At 53.0% G+C, this 21633-nt stretch overlaps 1 protein-coding gene and 1 long non-coding RNA gene across 4 annotated transcripts; one reads left to right on the top strand and one right to left on the bottom strand.

Annotated features, from left to right (window-relative positions):
• Positions 1-3792: 3792 nt before the first annotated feature.
• LOC139177132 (uncharacterized) lies at positions 3793-7444 on the top strand. The gene is made up of 3 exons (XR_011561606.1): positions 3793-4132; positions 4229-4334; positions 5191-7444. It is a non-coding gene; the product is annotated as an uncharacterized lncRNA (long non-coding RNA).
• On the bottom strand, positions 5366-20636 carry DEDD2 (death effector domain containing 2). Of its 3 annotated transcripts, none has more exons than XM_070771137.1 (6): positions 20485-20636; positions 19510-19876; positions 17574-17696; positions 14337-14477; positions 8843-8956; positions 5366-6566 (listed from the first exon to the last, which is right to left on the bottom strand). In XM_070771137.1, the coding sequence occupies exons 2-6, from the start codon at positions 19835-19837 to the stop codon at positions 6175-6177; spliced, it is 1098 nt and encodes a 365-aa protein (XP_070627238.1). In that variant the 5' UTR covers positions 19838-19876; positions 20485-20636; the 3' UTR covers positions 5366-6174. The 3 variants fall into 3 exon arrangements, with proteins under 3 accessions (XP_070627238.1, XP_019835475.2, XP_070627239.1); XM_070771138.1 differs by having other exon boundaries at positions 6320-6566; positions 8776-8956; XM_019979916.2 differs by lacking the exon at positions 8843-8956.
• Positions 20637-21633: the final 997 nt, after the last annotated feature.

Genomic DNA, 21633 nt, shown 5'->3' with positions numbered 1-21633 from the left:
TTCCTGGTTCCTCTCTCTGACCAGCCCAGCCAGAGCCTCATTCTGGACCATCTTATTTATCTTTGATTTTGTTCCATTTATCTCTCTGCATACTTTTTTGCTTTTAATAACTTAATGCTTAAAAAAAAAGCAACCTCTTACTCAATTTAAGCAAATGACTACTGAGACCTTCATACACGCTATTCCACCTGTCTATAATAGCCCATTCTATGCACCCAAATATCTACTATTCCTCATTCAAGAATAAGCAGAAATTAATTATCAGGGAGAAGAAAGATAACCACAATGATATACTGCCACATGTCTATCAGATTAGCAAAATTAAAAGTGTCTGATGGGTGGGAGGGAGGTTCAAGAGGGAAGGGACATATGTATACCTACGACTGATTCATGTTGATATACTGTATATACAACACAGTGCTGCTGCTGCTGCTGCAGCTAAGTCGCTTCAATCGTGTCCGACTCTGCGTGACCTCACAGACGGCAGCCCACCAGGCTCCCCTGTCCCTGGGATTCTCCAGGCAAGAGCACTGGAGTGGGTTGCCATTTCCCTCTCCAATGCATGAAAGTGAAAAGTGAAAGTGAAGTCACTCAGTCGTGTCCGACTCTTCTCAACCCCATGGACTGTAGCCTACCAGGTTCCTCCGTCCATGGGATTTTCCAGGCAAGAGTACTGGAGTGGGGTGCCATTTCCTTCTCCAGATACAATATTTTAAAGCAATTATTCTCCAATTAAAAATTTAAAAACTTAAAAACTATCTGATAGCACCAGGTATTGGCAAGGATGTGAAGCAAAGAGAATTTTAACTCTGTGCTGGTGGGATAGTAAATTGCTATAAACACATTAGAAAAGAAGTTTTTTAGTGTAGCAGGCCAAAAAACATCCCTCAAGGGAATTCCTTTGTGGTTTAGTGGTTAGGAATCTGCCCCCCTTTTTTTTTTGGCTGTGTTGGGTCTTCGTTGCTGTGCATGGGCTTTCTCTGGTTGCGGCGAGTGGGGGCTGCTCTCTAGTTCCGGTGCGGTGGCTTCTCTTGTTGTGGAACACAGGCTCTAGGCTTCCGGGCTTCAGCAGTCACGGTTCTTGGGCAAAGAGTGTGGGATAAGCAGTTATGGCACACAGGCTTAGTTGCCGTGAGACATGTAGAATTTTCCCAGACCAAAGATTGAACCCATGTCCCCTGTGTTGGCAGGTGGGTTCTTAACTACTGGGCCACCAGGAAAGTCCCAGGACTCTGCCCTTTCACTGCAGGCGAAACAGGTTCAAACCCTGGTCAGGGAACTAAGATCCTGCATGTCTCTCAGCAGGGCCACAAAATAAAAATAAATTTTAAAAAGAAAAAAAATGTCCATGGCTTAATCCCTGGAGCCTGTGAATGTTATTTTACGTGGCAAAAAGGACTTTGTTGATGTGATTAAAGATTTTGAAATAAGACTATTCTGGTATTCTGGATTATTCTCATGAGCCCTAAATGCAATCACATGTATCCTTATAAAAGAGAGGCAAAGGGAGATTAACACTGACAGAACAGGAGGCAGTGTAACTACAGAGGCAGAAATTGCAGTAACGCAGCCACAAACCTAGGGATGCTGGAAACCACCAGCAGCTGGAAACCACCAGAAGCTGGAGGAAGCATGGAACAAATTCTCACCTAGACACTCCAGAGGGAATACGGGCCTGCCAACACCTTGACTGTTAGACCTCTTGCCTAACAGTGAGAGAACACAGTTACGTTGAGTTAGTCCACTAGGCTTGTGACAATTTGTTACAGCAGTCATAGGAAACTAATCAGGCAGTGTCAACCAAAACCCTTGTGCATACCCAGGAATTCTCCAATTCTTCTAAGTACATCCCAACAGAAATGTAAGCATTTGTCCATCAAAAAAAAGTGTACAGATGTTCACAGCAGCATTATTTATTACAGCTCCAACTGCTAAAAACCCAATGTTCACCCCCAGTGCAATGCATGAACTACCTGTGGGATAATCATCCAGTGAATACTGCTGCAGCTATTTAGTCACTAAGTTGGGTCCAACTCTTTTTGACCCCATGAACTATAGTCCGCCCAGCTCCTCTGTCCACGGGATTTCCCAGGCAAGAATACTGGAGTGGGTTGCCATTTCCTCCTCCAGGGGATCTTCCTGACCCAGGGATCAAACCCTGAATTGGTAGGCAGATTCTTTACCACTGAGCCACCTGCGAAGCTCACAATGAATACTACGCAGCAATAAAGATGGGTCAACTACAAATAAACAAAACGTGGAAGAATCTCACAAGCACAACACTGAACAAAAGAAACCAAAGGCAACAGGACACATATTGTTCAATTCTATTTATATCAAGTTAAAAAAGAGAAAATTAACTATTTCATTGAGTGACACAAAGCTAAAAACTTAAAAGCAGGGAATTATTACTCTAAGAGCCAGGATAGTATTTCTAGCTAGGGAACCAGGAGGGATGTGATCAGGAGGGAGCACATGACAGAAAGGGGGTGGGGACTACTAGGGTGCTACTAATGGATGTCTTCTCATGGGGCAGGTGTTTTACAACAGCTTTTTAACTGTACATTTATTTTTATGCACTTTTATGAATGTTATATTTCACAATTAAAAAGTATCTTGGTGCTGGTGGCAGTAATTTTTTAAAAAATATTTTATTTATTTGATTGCACTGGATTTTAGTTGTAGCATGTGGGATCTTTAGTTGTGGTATATGGGATCTAGTTCCCTGACCAGGGATGGAATTTGGGCCCCCTGCATTGGGAACCTGAAATCTTAGCTACTGGACCACTAGGGAAGTCCTGGTAACTTTTCATCAAATGAAAAGGGAGCTTTCTAATCCATGAAGCCTTCCTGGGGGTCATCTCAGTCATTGGCCACTCTGGGCTGTGACCCACGGTGTCCTGTCTGGCTCCCCCACCAGAAAAGGAGCGGTCCAGAACCAGCACCCTGAGGCTAGAGTACTCTCAGTGTCCCCAGCAGGGGTCAGCCAGCCCCAGGCCGGGGCCCCCTTAGGAGTAGGGGAACATGTGAGGCCCAGCTCCAGGCACACCAAGCCTGCCTCCCCAACCACCTCACACCGTTGGGGTCACTGTCGGGGGCCCCTGGGTGTCGGCCGTTACTGTGGTAGCAGATGACTGCTGACCGAAAGAGGGCGGGGCTGACTGCATTGCAACTTACCTTTGACTCTGTCTTGTCACATCCCATTCAGGAACGTTCCCAAGGCCTCCTCGAGGAACGCGCTCTGCCTGAAATGGCCCTTCTCTGTCAGTCTACTGAACTCCTACTCGTCCTTCAAGAGCCAGCTCCCGGTTCATCTCCTCTGTGAAATCATGGTCCGCCTTCCTCTGAACTCCCACAGGCCCCTATTTCTCTTGGCTGCAGCCTGTCTACGTCCTGCTCCAAAGAATCCTTCTAGAGTTCCGAAGCTCTCTGAACTCTCCGGTTGTTCTCAGAACCTGAGTTTTATCCACTTCTCAGCCTCAGGACTCTGGGAAACACCAGACGCGGGTTCCAGCAAGCCCAGGCCAACGCTCCGGGACATTCTGGAAGCGCGAGACACTGCCTCGAGGTTCCCGCCACCATGGATTCCCGGCATGCACTGCGCCTGTGCAGGCTCCGGAGGCCTCAGGCTCGCTTGGCCTCGAGGTCAGGATCACTTACTTCCGGTGTGCACGTGCCACAAAATACACACTTCCCTCCCAACGGCCCCCATGAAAAAAGTGGAGCGGGCGGGGCCTAAATAATGGGGCGGGGCCTGTAGGGAAGGCCTAAGGAATGGGGCGGGGCTGAGCTTTAACAGGGAACTGAAGGGGGCCTAGGTGTGGAGGTTGGGGCAGGGCCAGGGCCTGAATCTTGTACAGTAAATGGGCGGGGCCCACCATTCCTAAATTCAGGGTGGGAGCCTGAGGGAGAAGTGAAATGCGGGGGAGGCGAGGACAAAGAGCAGCTCCCACCCGACTACCGCAGGGGTTCCAAATCTTGAAAGGTCGTGAAAACAAAGCCTATTCCCACCCCAGCCGAGCCCTCTAGCTGAGGGAAGGAGAAAGCTCGTGGAAGCCCCAGCTTGCCTCCCCAACCTGCCTGCAACGGCGAGGAGAGCTGTTTTCCATCTCAGTACTTCTCTACTCCTCAGGCAAGTCACTTTCACTCTCTGAACCCATTTCCTGTCAAAAATGGTAAAATCCCTACCTTACACAGAGTGGCAAAGTATTAAATAAATCTTATTTAGGAGCCCAGAGAAGATAAATGGAGACAGTCTGGGATGGACCAGGTCTTGACTCCCGGGCAGGATTCAACTCCTGGACTTGCCACTGTATCCCTGTCTATCAACACAGGTAAGGAGTCCAGGACAGGTTCCCATGTGCAGGTTTTCAGTTCAGTTCAGTCTCTTCAGTCGTGTCCAACTCTTTCCCACCCATGGACTGCAGCACGCCAGGCTTCCCTGTCCTTCACTAACTCCCAGAGCTTGCTCAGACTCCTGTCCATCCAGTTGGTGATGCCATCCAACCATCTCATCCTCTGCCATCCCCTTCTCCTCCTGCCTTGAACCTTTCCCAGCATTAGGGTCTTTTCTAATGAGTCAGTTCTTTGCATCAGGTGGCCAAAGTATTGGAGTTTCAGCATCAGTCCTTCCAATAAATATTCAGGACCGATTTCCTTTAGGACTTGATCTCCCCACAGTCCAAGGGACTCTCAGGTATGGGAAGCACATGCTTTCCCCCAAGAAAAGCCAGCAGTTGGGAACCCTTGCCCACCCCATCCCCAGCCCTGGGCCCCTTCTCCCTCAGGAAGTAAAACCCTGGATATTGTGTAAGAAACTTGAGTTCCTACAGTCTTAAACAAGGAGTGGGTAAAGAGTAAGAAGCTACAACTTCAGCTGTAGCCACAGGATACCAGGAAGAAATGCTTGCCCTCAGGAGGAGGAACAGAGATCCAGGTTTTAAGATAACTGCCTAGAAGGTGTGAGGGGTGGAGAGCCACTTGGAGATGCTTTCTAGGCAGAGAACTGGCTGCTGAGCCCTTTGGTTTCCAAACCCTTGGAACTCTGTTGGCCTTGGGAGATAAGAAGCTGGCCCACCTCACTGAGGGTTAAAAATGCCAGCACTCCCCAGAATACACAGGAGCAAAGCATGTGTGAGTAAGCCTGGGAGAGCCTTTGTGATTCCAAGGCAGTATCTCCTCCTTCGATAGATGAAACTGAAGCCAAGCAGAGGAGGGCAAGCCTGGGGCAGCAGCCAGCACATGATGGTCCAGCATCCTGCCCACCCTCCAGCCCGACACCAGGCCAGGAACTCTGGGACTGATGCCTGGCCCTGGCTCTCACCAGCTCCTTCCTCCAGCCCATGAAGAAAGAATACAGCCCTGCTGCCCACCTGTGCCCCAGCCAGGGCAGTTTTATTGGTGCCATTGGTACAAGGCCTTGGCCAATAGCCCCAAGCCTTTGCCTCCCCCTTTTCTGAGAAGGAAGCTGGATCCTTGCCCTGGCCTCCTAGGAAATAACACATTTGGTCTGATGTGGCTGCGACACACACGTGACACCCTGGGCATAGATCTGTGTGCAAGTCTGTGTCCAGCTTCAGGAAGCAGGAGAAAGTGGAGGCCAGGTTCGTGGGTGGAGCCCCAGCTGGCTGTAGAGATGTGTGGGCAACGTGAGCAGGCCCCAGGTGTACCCCAGCTCCAGTGCCCACTGGTGTGACTGAAGCTCAGGGCTAAGGGACTGTATAATCAGAGATCCTGAGAGAGAAGCCCGAAGGCCAAAGAAGTAAGTGGAGCAGGCCAGGGCAGGCGCCCAGGGGTGGTTTCAGAGAGGGTAGTGTGGGTGCACACACACAGCCCAGGGTTGGGAGAAAATGTGCAAGGGGCCTTTGGTGAGAGGGGCTATGCCTCCCTTCCTTTCAGATCTGCATGCCTGAGCCCCTGGCCTCCTGAAGCTGAAGGAACACACCTCAGGGTGGAGTGGGGGGTAGGGGAGGCTGGGAAGGAAACTCGGCTGGAAGTGGTTTAGGCCTCAGAGCCCACATCCTGTGGGAGGGTCTGGCGAGGGGCCTGGTGTCTGTCGCAGTCCTCGGCGCGCCGCTGGAGTGACAGTCCTCTAGGGGCAGAGATGGTCGACGTCCTCCAGGGAGGAGGCGGCCCAGAGGCGAGGAGGTGGGGTCAGTCCTGCCGCATCCAGGATCAGGAGGCCTCGGGCGAGCGCCGGCCCCCCTCCTCCTCCATCAGCAGCAGGCGGCGCCGGCCAGCCTCGTAGTCGGCCTCGTCCACGCTGACCAGCAGGCGGACGGCCTCCCGGCCCACTGCCTCGCGCAGCGCCTCAGTCAGGAACACGCCCCGCAGGGCCTGCAGCAGGGCACCGCTCAGGTAGTCACCCCAGAAGGCGTCCAGGTAGGAGAGCTCGGAGAACTTGATGTCGCACACCACGGAGCCCAGGTCCCGGGAGCGTAGCACCGCGGTGGCCTGCCCAAACACGTCCAACTGCCGTGCCAGTGCCTGGGGCCGCCGCGAGGCCACGCCCTGCTCCAAGGCTGGCCCGTGCTCACAGTACTCTGCTCGCACCCTGAGCCGGATGTCTGTGGAGGAGGAGGGACTGGTCAGGGAGGGGCCGCCACCCGCCCTCCCCTCCCCACTGCGCCTCAGCGTGAGTAGCACTGCCCTGGCCCCACATCCTTCCTCCTCCTGGTAACCACACCCAAGTGTGGGTGACACCCTCACTCAGCTTTGTTCTTGTGGTCTGACCTGCTACCTCCTGACCTGGTGGCCCTGCGCTTCCCCTCACGTGCCCCACTCCAGCCTCGCCACCTCCGTGCTCCTCCCCCCAACACCCCGCAGATTCCACCTGGCTCTGGCCCTCCCGTCCTCCAGCTAGGGATGGTCTCTCCCCACTGTCTGCAGGACTTACTCTCTTATTTCCTTCAGGTTCAAACGCCGCCTTCCCAGTGATCCTACTCTGACCATCCAATCTACCACCGCCCCCAGGCCTCTGCACTTCCCAGACCCCATTCCATTTCTGCTCCATTTCCTCCCCCGGCACTTAGCATCTTCTAACCCACCCCGAGCTTTCATTCACTGTCAAGCTAATCACCTATCTGCCCCCAATGTGAGCTCCCTGAAGGGAATTTTGTTTCTTGTTCGCTTGTATAGGTAGCCCCGTGGCACGTAGTAGGTACTCAATACACATTTGTGACAGAACCAACGCATGAATGAATGGACTGGCTTTTAGGTAACCAGCCGTCCCCCTCTTCTGCCCCCAAACAGTGAGATTCATGTGGGGCCAACCATATCCCCAGCCCCCCACCCACCAGGCAGTCACCAGGCCCAGGAGACTCAAGGCCAAACTGGGCTGGCTCTACAGAAGCAGGCACTCTCAGTTCCACAAAGGCTGCCCAGAAGGTGGGCTCTGAGCCCAGGCCTGCTGGGGGCTATTCTGCCAGGGGCGGGGAGAAGGAAACCTATACAAGGCCAGGGACAGACAGGAAAAGACTCCTGAGTTCATCATGTGTACATGGAGCACCTGGATTTTCAGCTCTGATCAATTTCCTTTCTGCTTAAGCCAGTCTGAGGTGTGTCTGTCACTTATAACCCTGCCCACATCCACCCAAATGAGGTGGCAGCTCTGGGCAGGGGGTGGGACGTGGGACTTCCAAGGCCATCCCTATAAATGTGACCTCAGGCGTATCACTTCCCCTCAGTTCAGTGGAATGACTGAACTCCCACCTGTGAATCTGACTGCTGACTACTGATACCCACTCACAACACAGGCTGCCCTGATGATCAGGTGTAAGCTGGAAATGACAAGCAGCAGAGTCATATGAACTCATTTAATCTTCAAAGGACCCTGTGAGGCAGGCCCTAGTATCCCCCCAATTTACAGATAAGGAAATGAAGCCAGATGAGGAAAAGGGGACAACAGAGGATGAGATGGTTGGATAGCATCACTTACTTCACGGACATGAGTTTGAGTAAACTCCAGGAAATGGTGAGAATAGGGAAGCCTGGCCTGCTGCAGTTCATGGGGTCGCAAAGAGTCAGACATGACTTAGCAACTGAACAACAAATGAAAGCAAGGAGAAGTGACCTGCCCAAGGTCCCACGGGCAGGGAATGGCAGCGCGTGACAGTGCGAGGGTCAGAGGGCAGGGACCCTCCCAGGCCCAGACAGCAGCTTCAGGTCAGTGGAGCTGATCCCGCCCCAAGAGCCTTCAGGCACTAGCTATGTGACCTGGAATGAGTCACCACCTCTCTTGAGCCCAGGGTCTTGCCTAAACCAGAGGACAGTCCCTCCTGGAGAGGGTTGTTCAGACGACCATCCATCAGTGGGTGCTACAGAACGGCAGGCACCAGCAGCACGGATGCAGGGGCACGTTCACCCTCTTTGACAGATGAGGCTGCTGAAGCTCTGGGAGGGGAGTGTCAGGCCCCTGACTCCTTTCACCTTTCAAAGACTGTGTCAGCCGCAGAGCAGAAAGCAGCAGGCAGGTCCCCGCTTCCCCAGGCAACTTCTCAGCACCACCCACTTCCTCCTCCCACCCCAAACCCCAAACGCTTCCTCTTTCTGCCTCGAGGGGAAACTCACCCTCTCTGCTCGAGGCCTAGGAAAACCTTTCCAGCCTGGACCCCCAAGACTTCCCACGACACTCAGGCCTGGCTCCCTCCATCCTAGCATCAGACAAGATCTCTGGGCCCACATCCTTGACGCCTCTGAGTATCTGACCAGGCCCTCAACAGGCATGAGCTGGGAAGCAGGGGACCAGGGGGCGGGGTGGGGTGGGGGGAGCAGCACCTGTCCAAGGCCACACGGGGGTGCTCAGCAGCAGAGGCACAGAGCCAGGTGGCGGAGAATGACAGACCTTGAGGCGAGTCCCGGCTCTGCGACTCTCTAGCTGTGGGGCCTTGGGCATGTGACCTCACCTCTCTGAGCCTGTTTCCCCATCTGAAAAACATAAACAAACAAGAGGTCCCTGCTGCACGACGGGGTCATGAGGATCAAATTAGGCAACGCATGAAGCATTCGACCCAGAGCCTAGGCACAGAAGGCACCCCAAAAACAGGAACTGTGATTTCGACACTCCCCTCTACCCCCATGGCCCCTGCCTAAGCCCTGTGCCTGCTCACCTGGGCCCAAGCCAATGTCCTCCCTTGTCTCCTCCTGCAATCCCAGCTCCATCCTCCATACCCTGCCCTCCAGTCACAAGGGAAGTGCTCCCAGCACAAGCCTTACTCACAGAATGAGCTGGCCATCTCCTCTGCCCAGAATGCCCGTCACCCACCAAGGCCTGGCTCACCGGCAGCCTGGGGCCTGCAGCCGCCCAGGTGAACCGCCCCCCAGCTGGCATTTCTCCTCAGCACAGCTGGCTACTAGACATGTGGGAAAGCCTATCTGTTCACACAGAGCCCAACGGGCACGGTTGGGGTGGAAGGAGGACTGGACCAGGGGGGACCCGCACATCCCATTCATTCTTCCGTTTAACAGACATTTACTAAGTGCCAGGAGCGCTGGGGAGACACAAGTGGGACTGTAAGACCTGTGAGCCGCAACCAAGGAGCACTCTGTGCGGTCACACCCTGCGTGCTGTGCTTTGGTCAGTCATGTCTGACTCTTCACGACCCCATGGACTGTAGCCCGCCAGCCTCCTCGGTCCATGAAATTTTCCAGGCAAGAATACTGCAGCAGATTGCCATTTCTACTCCAAGGGATCTTCCCAACCCAGGGATCAAACCCGCATCTCTTGCATCTCCTGCACTGCCTGGCGGATTCTTTACCACTGTGCCACCTGGGAAGCCCACCGCACACACGTGACACTCAGTACTTACTGCACCAAGTACTCATTCACACCTGCTGACCCTTTTGATGATGCCTGCAACCTTATGAGGCTGTGCTGCTGTCCCCTTTTGTAGACGAGGAAACTCAGGCAGAGAGGGTGAGTCACCTGCCCCAGGCCACACAGGCAGGAAATGGCAGAGCTGGAATTCCAACCTAGATGCTTGCCTCCAGAGCCCAAGCTCTCAACTATCCCTAAACCGTGTGCTGCCTCTCACACAACCATACACAGAAGTCTATAATTAAAAGACATTCCAAGGGTCAGGAGAGAAAAGTATAGAGTGCGAGTTGTAATTTAGATCAGAATGATCAGAGACAACCTCTCCAGGAAATGACATTGGAAATGCAACGTGAAGGAGGACAAGGAGGTCGAGGCAAACAAGCAGTGAAAAGAGAACAGCGGCTTTCCCACAAGAGAGATCAGTGTTTGTGAAAGCCCAGAGGCAGAGCATGAACTTGGGGCATTCATAGGCCGGGGGACAGAACGGGCGGATCACGCTGGAAAAGGGTACAAGGGGACACCTGGAGGGGCCGGGCTGACTGCGCCCTGGTAGGCTGGGGAGGCGGGAAGTCTGGGGTCTTCCGAGCTTACCGCACATCTCCGCACCTTGGTGGCCTCCTCCATAAAACCACCTCACCCCAGCACCTGTTCTCATGGGGCCACTGTGAGGATGACAAGGCTGGATGCAGGTAAAGGGCAGACTGAGGTCAGTGCCTGGCAGGTAATGAGCCCTCTGCAAGCAGCAGGAAGGAAGTGGCCTCAGGACACCAAGAAGCAGGGGGGTCAGGAACAGAGCCAGGGAGCACTGGGGGAAGGCCAGAGGTAGCTGAATAGTTTCCTCGGGCCAGGAACATGGAGCTTTTGCCTGCGGTCCCTCTCCACAGGTAGGAAACGCTGCCTGCCCCCAGGGTGGAGGGCGGGGCCAGGTTTTCTTAGAGAAGAGAGCTGCTCCTGCCTCCTGCACTCAACTGGGCACCAGCACCCCCTTGGCTCCCCTACCCCACACTGCATCAGTCTCTCTTCAGGGGCAAAATGGGCCCCAGAAGGGAATGGGAGGGGCTTTCCAGTGGGGAATCGGGGAACATTTGAGGGACACAGGCCCCGGGAGAGCAGGTAAGCCACCGTGCGTGCCAGACCGTGTGCTGCATATGGCTGGAGCCCAGAGACGACTCTCACTCAGGTCCCCCCTCCGGGAGTTAGTAACAGGAAAAGCTGGGGACCAACGGGATGGGTACCCAGTGGAGAGCAGCCGGGACAGACTCTGTCCCCCAACGCCAGCACCTCCTCTGGACAACAGCCCGCCCTACCCCGGCTCCAGGTTCTTCCCCAAGGCATAGGCAGAAGTCCTTCAACTTTCCTGAACTAATGGACAGGGAGGAACTGTGGGGACACAGGCCACTGAAGTGAACTTGGGAAAAAAAAAGAGACTTCCCTGGCGGTCCAGTGGTTAGGACTCCACGTGTTCACTACTGAGGGCGGGGGGTTTGATCCCTGGTCAGGGAACTAAGATCCTGCAAGCCGCACAGCACAGCCAAAATTAAAAAAAAAAAAAAAAATCAAACCAGAATCTGATCAGGCCTCTCCAGGCCCAACTATCAATTTTTAGGAAAAACAGACAACAGAGGAACATGGTCAGTCAATCCTATCGCAGAATGTAGTTGGCAAAATCCAATCTTTGGGAAACACAACCACACAACTACCTTCAACAAATACAATGCAAGGCGGGTGGGGGAGGAACAAGACAGGGGGTGGGGGTGGGGGGTGGTGCTGGTGCATGGGCAGGGTGGATCCGATAGATTAGGAGAGACTCAAGAGCACCAATATTTAGAATAATTAAACATTTAGGCACTGAGAAGACATTTAAGAGTAAGAAGTTACTGGGTTTTCCTTTGTGAGTTTTTTTTTGGCCGGGGGGAAGGCAGCGGGCAGATGCTGAGCTGTGCAGGTTGCAGGATCTTAGTTTCCTGACCAGGGATTGAACCTGGGCCACTGCAGGGAAAGCGCCAAGTCTGAGTCCTAACCACTGGACCACCAGGGAACTCAATTCATATCTTCTCGAGATACACAGTGAAAAACCTACCCCTGAAACTACAGGACACCTGGAACTGACTCCAAAACAACGTGGCTAATGAAACCATGGCCTGACAGTGGCAGAGGCTGGGTGCTGGGGAGCCCGGGGTTGAGGTTCTTAATGCTAGTCTGTCTGCTTCTGTTTCTTATCCAGAAACAGATGAGGGGATGGGCAAAGAGACTGAGGGCGGGGGGAAGTGGAAGCAAAGCTCAGCCTGTCATTCAAGCCCTCCAATTGCTTCCCATCATTTAAAAGACGCAAAGGCCTGGCCTGAGGCTCACTGGCTCTGCAGGACAGGCCCCTGGTCACTCTCCTGCCCTGGCCTCCTTACCGCCCCCGCACTCCCCCTGCTCCAGGCTCGCCATCTTCCGCTCCACCACTGACATGTCCCTGCTCAGGTCTCAGCTCCCGCTGTCTCTTCAACCTGAAACACCCTTCCTCGGCCATCCACACCCACTGCCTCTCTCCCTGTCTTCTGAGAGGCATTCCTAGACCACCCTACCCTGAAAATCCATCTAGAACTGCATTTCCCATCATTCTCTATGCCCTGTCCCTGCTGGTTTCTCTCCACAGCTGACATCGTCAGTCTCTCTCTTCCTTCTCTTAGCTTTCTCCTCCCACCAGAATACAAGCCCCGTGAGGGCAGGGCCTCCCGTCCCGTCTATGGGATGTGAGCACATAGTCAGTGCTCTATAAACGCGTGTGACAACCAAATGAACAAACCCAGGCTTTTGCCCAGCCTGTCCGCTCCACACGATGGTGGACGGTATCTCTACCTCAGGGGCCATCTTGAGGACTCAAGGTCCGGAGTAGCACGCTCAGCACAGAGCACAGTGGACGAGGGATGAGGAAACTCAGAGGTCCCGTGGCTGAGTCCAGGATCCCCCAGGGCCCATTCCTCACACTCTGGGGCCCTCAGGAGTTCACTTTGGTTCTATCCCTCAGCGGAGTGCCGTTGACTGGGGGCTCCAACCCCACGGGTGGCACAGGTGAGGAGGGGGGCCCCCCTTCCTCAGGTCTGGAGGGCCTCCTTCCAACCCCAAGACTAAGCCATCTCCATTTTCAGGGGAGAAAACCTGGGCCCTACAGGGGAGAGCCTCACGCCGGCCCCACCCTGCCTGGTGAGTCAGCAGTCAGACCTGCTCACTCATCCCCTACATCAGGAACCGGTCACACCCAGGTTAACCACCTCCCCACCCTCAGTCAAGACGCTGAAGCCTCCAGCAGCAAGACCGCTCCCTGGCCTCAGCTTGGCCTGCTCCCCAGGGAGGCAGAGGCTCTCCGGGCCCCCAGCCACGGGGTGGCCCTAATTACCACCTGACTAGGGAAGAGTCACAACCAAGCAGCCACCCCCTCACGTGGGGGCCCTCTGGGGTCACGGCTGGTTCTGCTGGTCTGCTCCTCCTGACAGCACCCAGGGCAGGTATCTGCAGCCTCGGCTACGGGGTGGCTTTGGTGCCCAGGGCCTGGGGGGCCGAACTGGGCACCGAGAGGAGGCAGAGCATGCGCTCCTGAGGGGTGGAGGCTCTGCAGGTGAGGAGGAAGGCCTCCCGCCCCCACTGGAGGCTGAGGTCTCCTGGGGAATGCAGAGTGCTGCCACTCCCCCTCAATCTTCCCACTTGTGATCCCATCCCCACCCAGTCCAGCCTGAGCCTCTCACTAGCTGATACCCTGTGACCGAGCCTTGTCCCACTCAGAAGGGGTACCAGAGCAGCATGTGGGAGTGTGAGAGAGTGAGTCCTCTCCTCACAACCAGTGAGAACTTCTCATGGGAAGGTCTTCATGAGTCTGCACAGCGGAGTCCCCTACCCCACCCAACCCAACAAGTCTGCAGGTCCAGTCAGCTCTATGGTTTATTTCCATAGGTTCACCTCCTTCTCGCCTCTCCAATGCCACTACCCCAGGCCAGACCTCAGCCCCATCCGTGTTAGACTTGAAGCCACTCCACTCAGGTCCCTGCTTCCCCTTTGTTGCCTGTATTTCCCAGGTACCTGGCAGAGCATGTGCCTGTCCAGCAGTGTTCTAAACACTGTGCAAATTCTAACTCATTCACTGATTTTCTAGATGGAATCAGAGTTCACCTTACTGCCACGCTAAAAGAAAAACTCCCTTGGAAAGACTTGACTTCTAGTATAAAATCTAACTCCCATCTGCCCTGAGGCCTGCCAAGCCCAACCTCTCAGGCTCTGCTTGGCTCTTCCAATAAAAAATGAAAATGAAGGTAAGGGATTGTCAGGAAAGGCCTCCTGGAGAAGGCTACACACAACATAATCCTTCAACTACGGGTGGGAGGTAGACCACCAAGATGGCTACAGAAAGGGCAAGAATTCTGCTGTGCTGAACAGGTGCCCGAGCCGCTGCCCACCCCCTGGGTGTCAGACGGGGGGCTGCTTCACCCGCCTCCAGCTCTACACTGTACATGCACTCCCCGAGGCACACACCAACACCTACCACAGGTCACTTTGCCTTCTGAGGTGGGCCGGGCTGGCTCCTGCTGCTGCTGGGGAGTGGTGGTAGCCCCCCTCCGCCGCCGTCTGGCACCACCACTGGGACGGCCCCGACTCCGCCGCTGTCGCTTAGTTGGGGGAGAACCTGAGGAGAGAAAGATGAGGTAGGCTGAGGACCAGATGACAGGTGGAGCATCAAGATGGGAGCCCAAGGAAGCGCTCAAGTCTGGACTCTGGGCTGGGGGACCCTGGGTGAGCCCCTCTGCTTCCTGGGCCAGAAGATGGAGAGTACAGACAAGTAAGCATCATGTAGGACAGGTGAGCACACCCCACCTGGCAGTTCCACCCTCAGGTGTGACCCTAGAGAAACCCTGACTACTCACACCAGGAAACAGGCAGGACAACAGCTGCGGGAGCCTGGAGCTCTGTTTATAGTTTCTAACCATGCAAACCTGAAAACAATGTAAATGTCTGACAAAAAGTGCACAGGGGAGTTTCCAAATAGATTGCTGAGTGAAAGAAAGCAAGTAGCTACAGTTTGCTACATTCTATATAAAAAAGGAGAGGAAACAAGATGTATACATTTTTTGCTATTTCTGCAAGATGAAACACTATAAGTCTATAGGGGAAATGAAATTGATTATCTACTGGGAGGAAAAAGAGACAACAAAAGAAACGATACTTCTAAGAACATATTTTCTGCATATTTTAGATTTGACTTTGGAATCATGTAACTGTTTTATGACATACTCAAAAAAATAAGGAGGCAAAATAGAGCATAAAATTAAACAGAAACAAATGAATCTACACATATATAGAATAAGTAACACACAACAGGAGAAAAGGATTTTAAGTAACTAGGAAGAATATTGTGACCATAAACTCTTAGTAGGATATACTCTGAAAACAAAAATCACACAAAAAAATCTTATGTTTCATTCAATAGACATGGTTAGCACTTCTTAAGTTTGAAATTGTTTTATTATTGTTGTAAAATGAAGCAAATAAGTCCATGTCTTAATGTTACCAAGACTTTCAGACTAAGATAAAAATGTCCTTGTAAGGACTTCCCTGGCAGTCCAGTGGTTAGGACTCTGTGATTTCACTGCCAATGATGCAGGTTCAATTCCTAGTCAGGGAACTAAAATCCCCACAAGCCAGCTCAGTGCAGTCAGGAAAACAAACTAAAAAAAAAGGTCCTTGTAATGTTAATTTTGAACTGAAAATACTAACATGAATTTGTATTTAAAGGCACAGTTTCTAGTTTGGTTCACTGTAAGAGCCTAGAAACAATGCACCTACTCAGCCCCTGAATCTTGGTCTCTAAATACCACTGCCTCTAAGAGAAACCAGGCTTCTGGAAACAGCTGATTCCAGGGCTGGGGAAGGAAAATACAAGGGAACCCAGGACATCCTGCAGTCCTACCTACAAACCAAGAAGCACTCAAAGAACGAAGCAGACACACCAAAAAGACACAGGAGCTAGCCAATTTGAACATCAGGAAGAATAACTGATTCTAACACTTTAAACACACAAGTATATATGAGTCCATGGTGACACTCCTCACTTGGAAAAGAGAGGGAGGGATGGATGGAAGCAAAGAGTAAAGTTAAAACTCCTTTTGAGAAAATGCCAGATAACAGACACAGGAGAGAATCAGAAAATCATCACCGTGAGAACACCAGTACAACAACTGGTTCAGGCAAAGATTTCCAACGGCTGCTAAACCCACTGGGGATGCTGCTGGGGAACAGGACGGGTAAAAATGTCATCCCACAGATTATCTACTAACCACGAAGAGAAAAATACCTCTGTACTAAGGGCAAATATACCAGATAACCAGGTAAACAAACTTGCTCGCTCACAAAAGGAAAACCAGGTCTCCTCATGTGCTCCAACGTGAAGCTGACGGCATCAACCAAGGAACATCCTGGCCAAATCCACATAACCTGAATCTAACCAACTCTCTAAACACCATTCCCAAAATACAGAGGACAGAGGTATAAGTTAAAAGATACTCTCAAGAAATTATCAGACACATCCAGAAACAATCAGGACACTAAAAAACAAGTGGCCTGGTCAATGTCATGAGGAAATAAAGAAAAAGCTACCCGGTGGCAGGGGGTGGGGGTTCTATAGTAGAGATTAAGGTGACTAACAACTGAGTGCACAACAACACATCTGTCAGTGGATCCTGAAAGTCCAGACAGTATGGAGAAGATCTGAGACAGGCTCATTAGGATACCAGAGGATTAGTGCTCATGCCCTTTCTCAGGTATGATAATGGTCTTGAAGTGGTATCAGACAATCTCCTGATTCTCAGGAGATGCCTGCTAATTTAGGGGTAAAGTGTCCTGATGCCTATAATTTACTTTCAAAGAGTTCAATAAAAAACCACAGAGTTACATACACACACACACACAAAACAAAACTGGCAAAACGTTAAAATTACTGAATCAAGGTGAAAGATATGAACAAGTTCACTGTACTAATCTTTCAACTTCTCTGTGTATTTGAAATTACATTTGAATGATTAAAAACTTGGGAGAGGGGAGGAGAATAGATAAATTCACTGCCATGGCAATGTAACAAAACCAGTTAGAAACCCAATGTGAATAAATCTCAGGAACACATCCAATAAATACAGCCATGTGAAGGATAACACCTACAAGGTGATGCCACTTAAACGACAAAAAACCACAAGAGACAACTGCACAGGTTACTTTTGGACCCAGGTCTTTGCAGCAATAAATACACAAACCCACACACAAACACAAAGGAAAATGAGACAGAATTGGGACTTCCCTGTTGGTCCGGTGGCAAGCAATCCGCCTGACAATGCAGGGGACACTGCTTCGACCCCTGATCTGGGACGATCCCATGGGCCTTGAGGCAACTGAGCCCATGCACCACAACTATTGAGACTGTGCTCTAGAGCCCACAAGCTGCAACTACAGAGACCATCTGCGCAACTACTGAAGCCCGTGCACCCTAGAGTCCACGCTCTGCAACAAGAAACCACTGCAGTGAGAAGCCTGCACACCCCAATTAGAGCAGTCTGCACTTGCCACAACTAGAGAAGGCCCGAGTGCAGCAATGAAGACCAAGCACAGCCAAAAATAAAATAAATATATACATTTAAAAGAGAAACAGGCAAAATCACCCCTCAGGCTCCTTTCTTGATGGGTCAGGATAAGGTAGGTTCATGAGGGTTCAGAAGGGCCAGTGAGGGACACGCACCTGTCTCCCACTGACCCTGCTCAGCATTTGAAGAACTGCTTGACTGGCGACGGCGACGGCAGCTGCCCTCCATCCTCCGTGAAGAAGAACTGGACAAGCCATAGCTGTAGCGCTCTGGAGACACTGGGGATGGGGCAGGGGATGGAAAAAAGTATTTGAAACCTCCAGCCTCTCCCAGGCCCAGCCTCCAATTCTCACCCCTCCCCCCAAAGATGAAAGCCTGCCCCACAGGGTGCCTGAGTTCCCCAGAGGTCAAAGCCCAGACAGCCACTCCTCCTCAAACACCTCCAGCCCAGTAACTGCTCCGTGCCTCCCAGGATAGCAGACTCATCACCTCCTGGGGCCACCCAATCCATGTCTACAGCAGCACCAACTGTCAGAGCTATTCTGTAAGCTGAGTTATGGTCAGGATTCAGGCAACGCTGCCTACGCGCTCCCAACCACCCCTGGGTCTCCCTGAGGCCCTAAGGAGTAGGCAGGCCCCTGCAAGCTCCCCAAATCTTCTCTTCCAGAGCCTGACCTCCAGACACATTTTTCCCAAAATGCTGTCAGTTCTGCCTTAAGGTTATCCTTCTCCTGGTTATCCAAACCCCATGGGCTTACCCTAGACAGGGAAGTTCACAAACGCCCTCCCCAAACTAGCCACAGCACCTCCAGTAACCCAGCCAAGGGCTCAACAGTTCACAGCCTCAGCACACAAGGGGCTCCTCACCTGCTCGGGACTGCTCTAGGAGTCCTTCCCTTACAAGGGTTAAGGGCATTAACTCTGGAGACAAACTAGCAGGATCTGAATTCCAGCTGTGTTATCTGCAAGCTCCTGTGTGACACGGCTTCTCAACTACTCTCTGCCCTTATTTCCATCTCTGCTCCTGCCACATTGGCCTCAGATAGTGCCAAACTCAGTCCCACCTCAGGACTAGACAGTCTGTCTTTCCCTATTCCTAGAATGTTTTCCTCTTGAGATCTAGACACTCGGGCAGTACAGCAGCCTCAGTTCAAACGTCACCTTCTCGGAAAGGACTTAACTGGTTATAAAAACTTAAGGGGGTGGCGTTTCACTCTGAAACACTCCACAGTTCCTACTCTCTGTGCTCCACTCTTCTGCTTCAGTCTTTCCATAACCACATCTAAAAGTAAATCATTCAAATAAAATTATCTTCATAGACTAAAATAACAGTAATAATAAGTCATTCATCTGTCTCATAGTCTGATATCGTTTAGTCGCTGCTCACCTCCAACTCTTGTGCAACCCCATGGACTGTGGCCCTCCAGGCTTCTCTGTCCATGGGATTCCCCAGGCAAGAATACTGGAGTGGGTTGCCATTTCCTTCTTCAGAGGATATTCCTGACCCAGGGATTGAACCCGTGTCTCCTGCATTGGCAGGCGGATACTTTATCACAGAGCCACTAGGGAAGCCCTCTATAGTATGATACCCCCACTAAATGAAAACCTCAGGGAACAAACATTTTGTCAGTCTCATCAAGCTGTACCTCCTGTTCCCTATTTCCCAGAGACACACAGGATTCAACTGTTATATGTGGGCAAGCTGCTTAACTTCTCTGAACCTACTGTGCTTTCCCTGTACAGTGGGGACACTGACGGGACTTCCACTTAGGATTACTGGGGTGGGGGTGGGGAGTCATAAGGTGATAGTACACATGAAGAAGGACTTACTGCTATGCCCGGCATGAAGTAAGCCCTCCGTAAACAGTGGCCACAAACATCACTACTGACGTGGCCAAATTTCACAAGCTCACCCCTCCCAAAGCCATGCCTCCTCCCTCTCGTGTTTCTCATTGATACCCTGGGAGGAGGAAAGTGCGATGAGACACATACTGTCTGATATGGCTGTCTTCATATCAGGCACTGGGGAGGCCCAGCGAAAGCAAGGCCCTCTCCCCAGCGGAAGTCGGTCGCCCTCCCATTCCACCATACCTGGCCGACGCCGCTTGCGCGCCAGGTGCGGCAGCAAGTCGTGGCGGGACAGTAGGCGCAGGAGTTGCCCCAGCAGCCTCAGGTTGCTCTCGTCGCACTGCCCGCGGCGCTCCAGCTCCAGCAGCAGCTCCAGGCCACTGCGGGCGCGGGCCAGGCCGCCGGGGGCACCCGGGACCTCGTCCAGCAGGAAGGCTAGCAGCTCCAGCTCGCACTCGGTCAGCTGCCCGCCCACCACCTCGAACATACGGTGAAGCGATAGCATCCCGTAGTAGTCCAGACACTCATCCTCCTCCCAGCTCGGGGCCGGGGTCGACCCGGTCAGCGCCATACCCGGGGGAGCGGGGCAGAACAAGCTCAGAACCAGGGCCTAGAACCCACACAGCGAGCAGGAGGTAGTGGTCAGCGACGCGGGGACCTAGACCTCAACCCCTGCCTGTGCGTGTCCCCAGCCGCGTCCAGCCCGGCAGGGCCACCCTCAGTCCCAGCCCTTGGAGCCTCCCCTCTCTGCCACAAGAGAATGGTATCGCCCGAGGTCCCCTAGTAACAGGTCCAGACGCCAGACCCCGCTCATCCTCCTACCACTCGGACTGGCCAGACCCGAGGGCCCCTCCCTAGGTGGTATGTTCCGAACAAGCCTCCCAACACAGCAAGTGACTCGGTCCGAACAAGCCTGGGGGCCCGACGCGGGGCACCCCGCCAATCGCCCTTTGTGAGCAATACTGTCCGGACATGCTCCTTGGCTCCGTCCAGAGGTACTGTCCGATCGGCCATACAGGTCAACCTAAGTGGTACCGCCCGAAAGTGACCCTCTGTCCCCTACAATGAGACCGACCAAAGCCGCCCTTCGCCCCACACAGGTGGCGCTGTCCGAATCCGACCCTCTTGCCCTGGAAGGGCGGTACCTCCCTCTCCCCAGCACCCAGGTGGTCCCGTCTACCCGCCACTAGTCGCTTGTAGGCCTCTCTATAGCCTTACCGAATTCCGGCGTCTCACGACTCCCAGGCGACGGCCGCAGCCACTTGTTTTGGATCTTTCTGGCACCTTCTCTATTATTACGCCTGCGTCACCTCGCCCCTCCTCCTTCGCCCAACTCGCGCAGGTGCGACCGCCACGCCCCTTAAGCGCAAGCGCAGAGCTTCCAGGCCCCTCCCCTGGGTCCGCCCCCAACCGTAGTGTCTGGCAGGCCTGTGCTGCGCCTGCGCAGAGCGAAAGTGGCGCCGCAACTGGGCTGGAGTTGGTGGTACCCTTTTGCAGGGTCGACTCGAGCTACAGTGTCCTTGTTGCCCCACATCCCGACCTGCTGAAACTACTCATGTCATGGACTACAACCCCCTCCTAATCACGACCTAGAAGCCCACGTTACCACTGTTTTCACCTGCCCGTGGCAAAGGATCATAATCACGATCGTCCTGGCTCTGGGTAGTGCCAAGACTCCTTATGATCAGGACTTGGACTTCCCTCCATTAGACTGCCCCTTACTTCTACTGGCAACCTATACCCCATCTGTGCCATCTCGTGATCCCGACTGGAATCCCACCTCATCCCACCCTATAAATTCCTTCCTCACTCAAGGCTAGGACTCTCCGTCTCATTTAAGGAGCCAGTACCTCCTTCTTGATTGCAATAGGCCCCTACATCTTGATTGTGCACTTCAGGATGGTGTCCGTCATGACTCCCCCGTTACAGTCAGAATCCCCTCCAGGAACTCTAACGCCCTGCCCCCCAAACCCTTTAAAATCTCTGACCTCCAAGGTCACAGGGAACTCTCAATACGCCTCTAATCTGCACCTACCAATTTCACTCTGACAAAAGCAGGTCTATATCAAGAGAGTTGGTGTCAAGGCTGCACGTCTAAGTACTACCACCCCCCACCCCCACCAATCCTGCGGCAGAGCCCTGGACGTTTTGGCCATCCTGCCCCTTCCCCACTTGGGTGACTCAAGGTGAGGGCCCTCAAGTGTCTTGGGACAGGTTCTGGGACCGGTTCCCATCCCCTTGGGACTCCTGGGTCCTGCCTCGCACTGGCTATAGCAGTAACCTCGGAAGAGTTCCTTCCCTTCTCTTTTATGGTTCTTTGCCACCCTACGGACTGTAACCCGCCAGGCTTCTCCATCAATGGGATTT

The sequence above is a fragment of the Bos indicus genome, chromosome 18 (genome assembly GCF_029378745.1).
Source record: "Bos indicus isolate NIAB-ARS_2022 breed Sahiwal x Tharparkar chromosome 18, NIAB-ARS_B.indTharparkar_mat_pri_1.0, whole genome shotgun sequence".
NCBI lineage: Eukaryota > Metazoa > Chordata > Mammalia > Artiodactyla > Bovidae > Bos > Bos indicus.
This window is presented reverse-complemented; position numbering and strand designations above follow the sequence as displayed.

Excerpts from the sequence above, each read along its gene's own strand:
- DEDD2 (XM_070771137.1), bottom strand. The coding sequence starts at position 19,837 with ATGGCGCTGACCGGGTCGACCCCGGCCCCGAGCTGGGAGGAGGATGAG. Across the intron at positions 14,478-17,573 it reads GCAGGGTCAGTGGGAGACAG|GTTCTCCCCCAACTAAGCGA; the intron begins GTGCGTGTCCCT and ends TTCTCTCCTCAG. Across the intron at positions 6,567-8,842 it reads GAGCCGGGACTCGCCTCAAG|ACATCCGGCTCAGGGTGCGA; the intron begins GTCTGTCATTCT and ends CCTCCTCCACAG.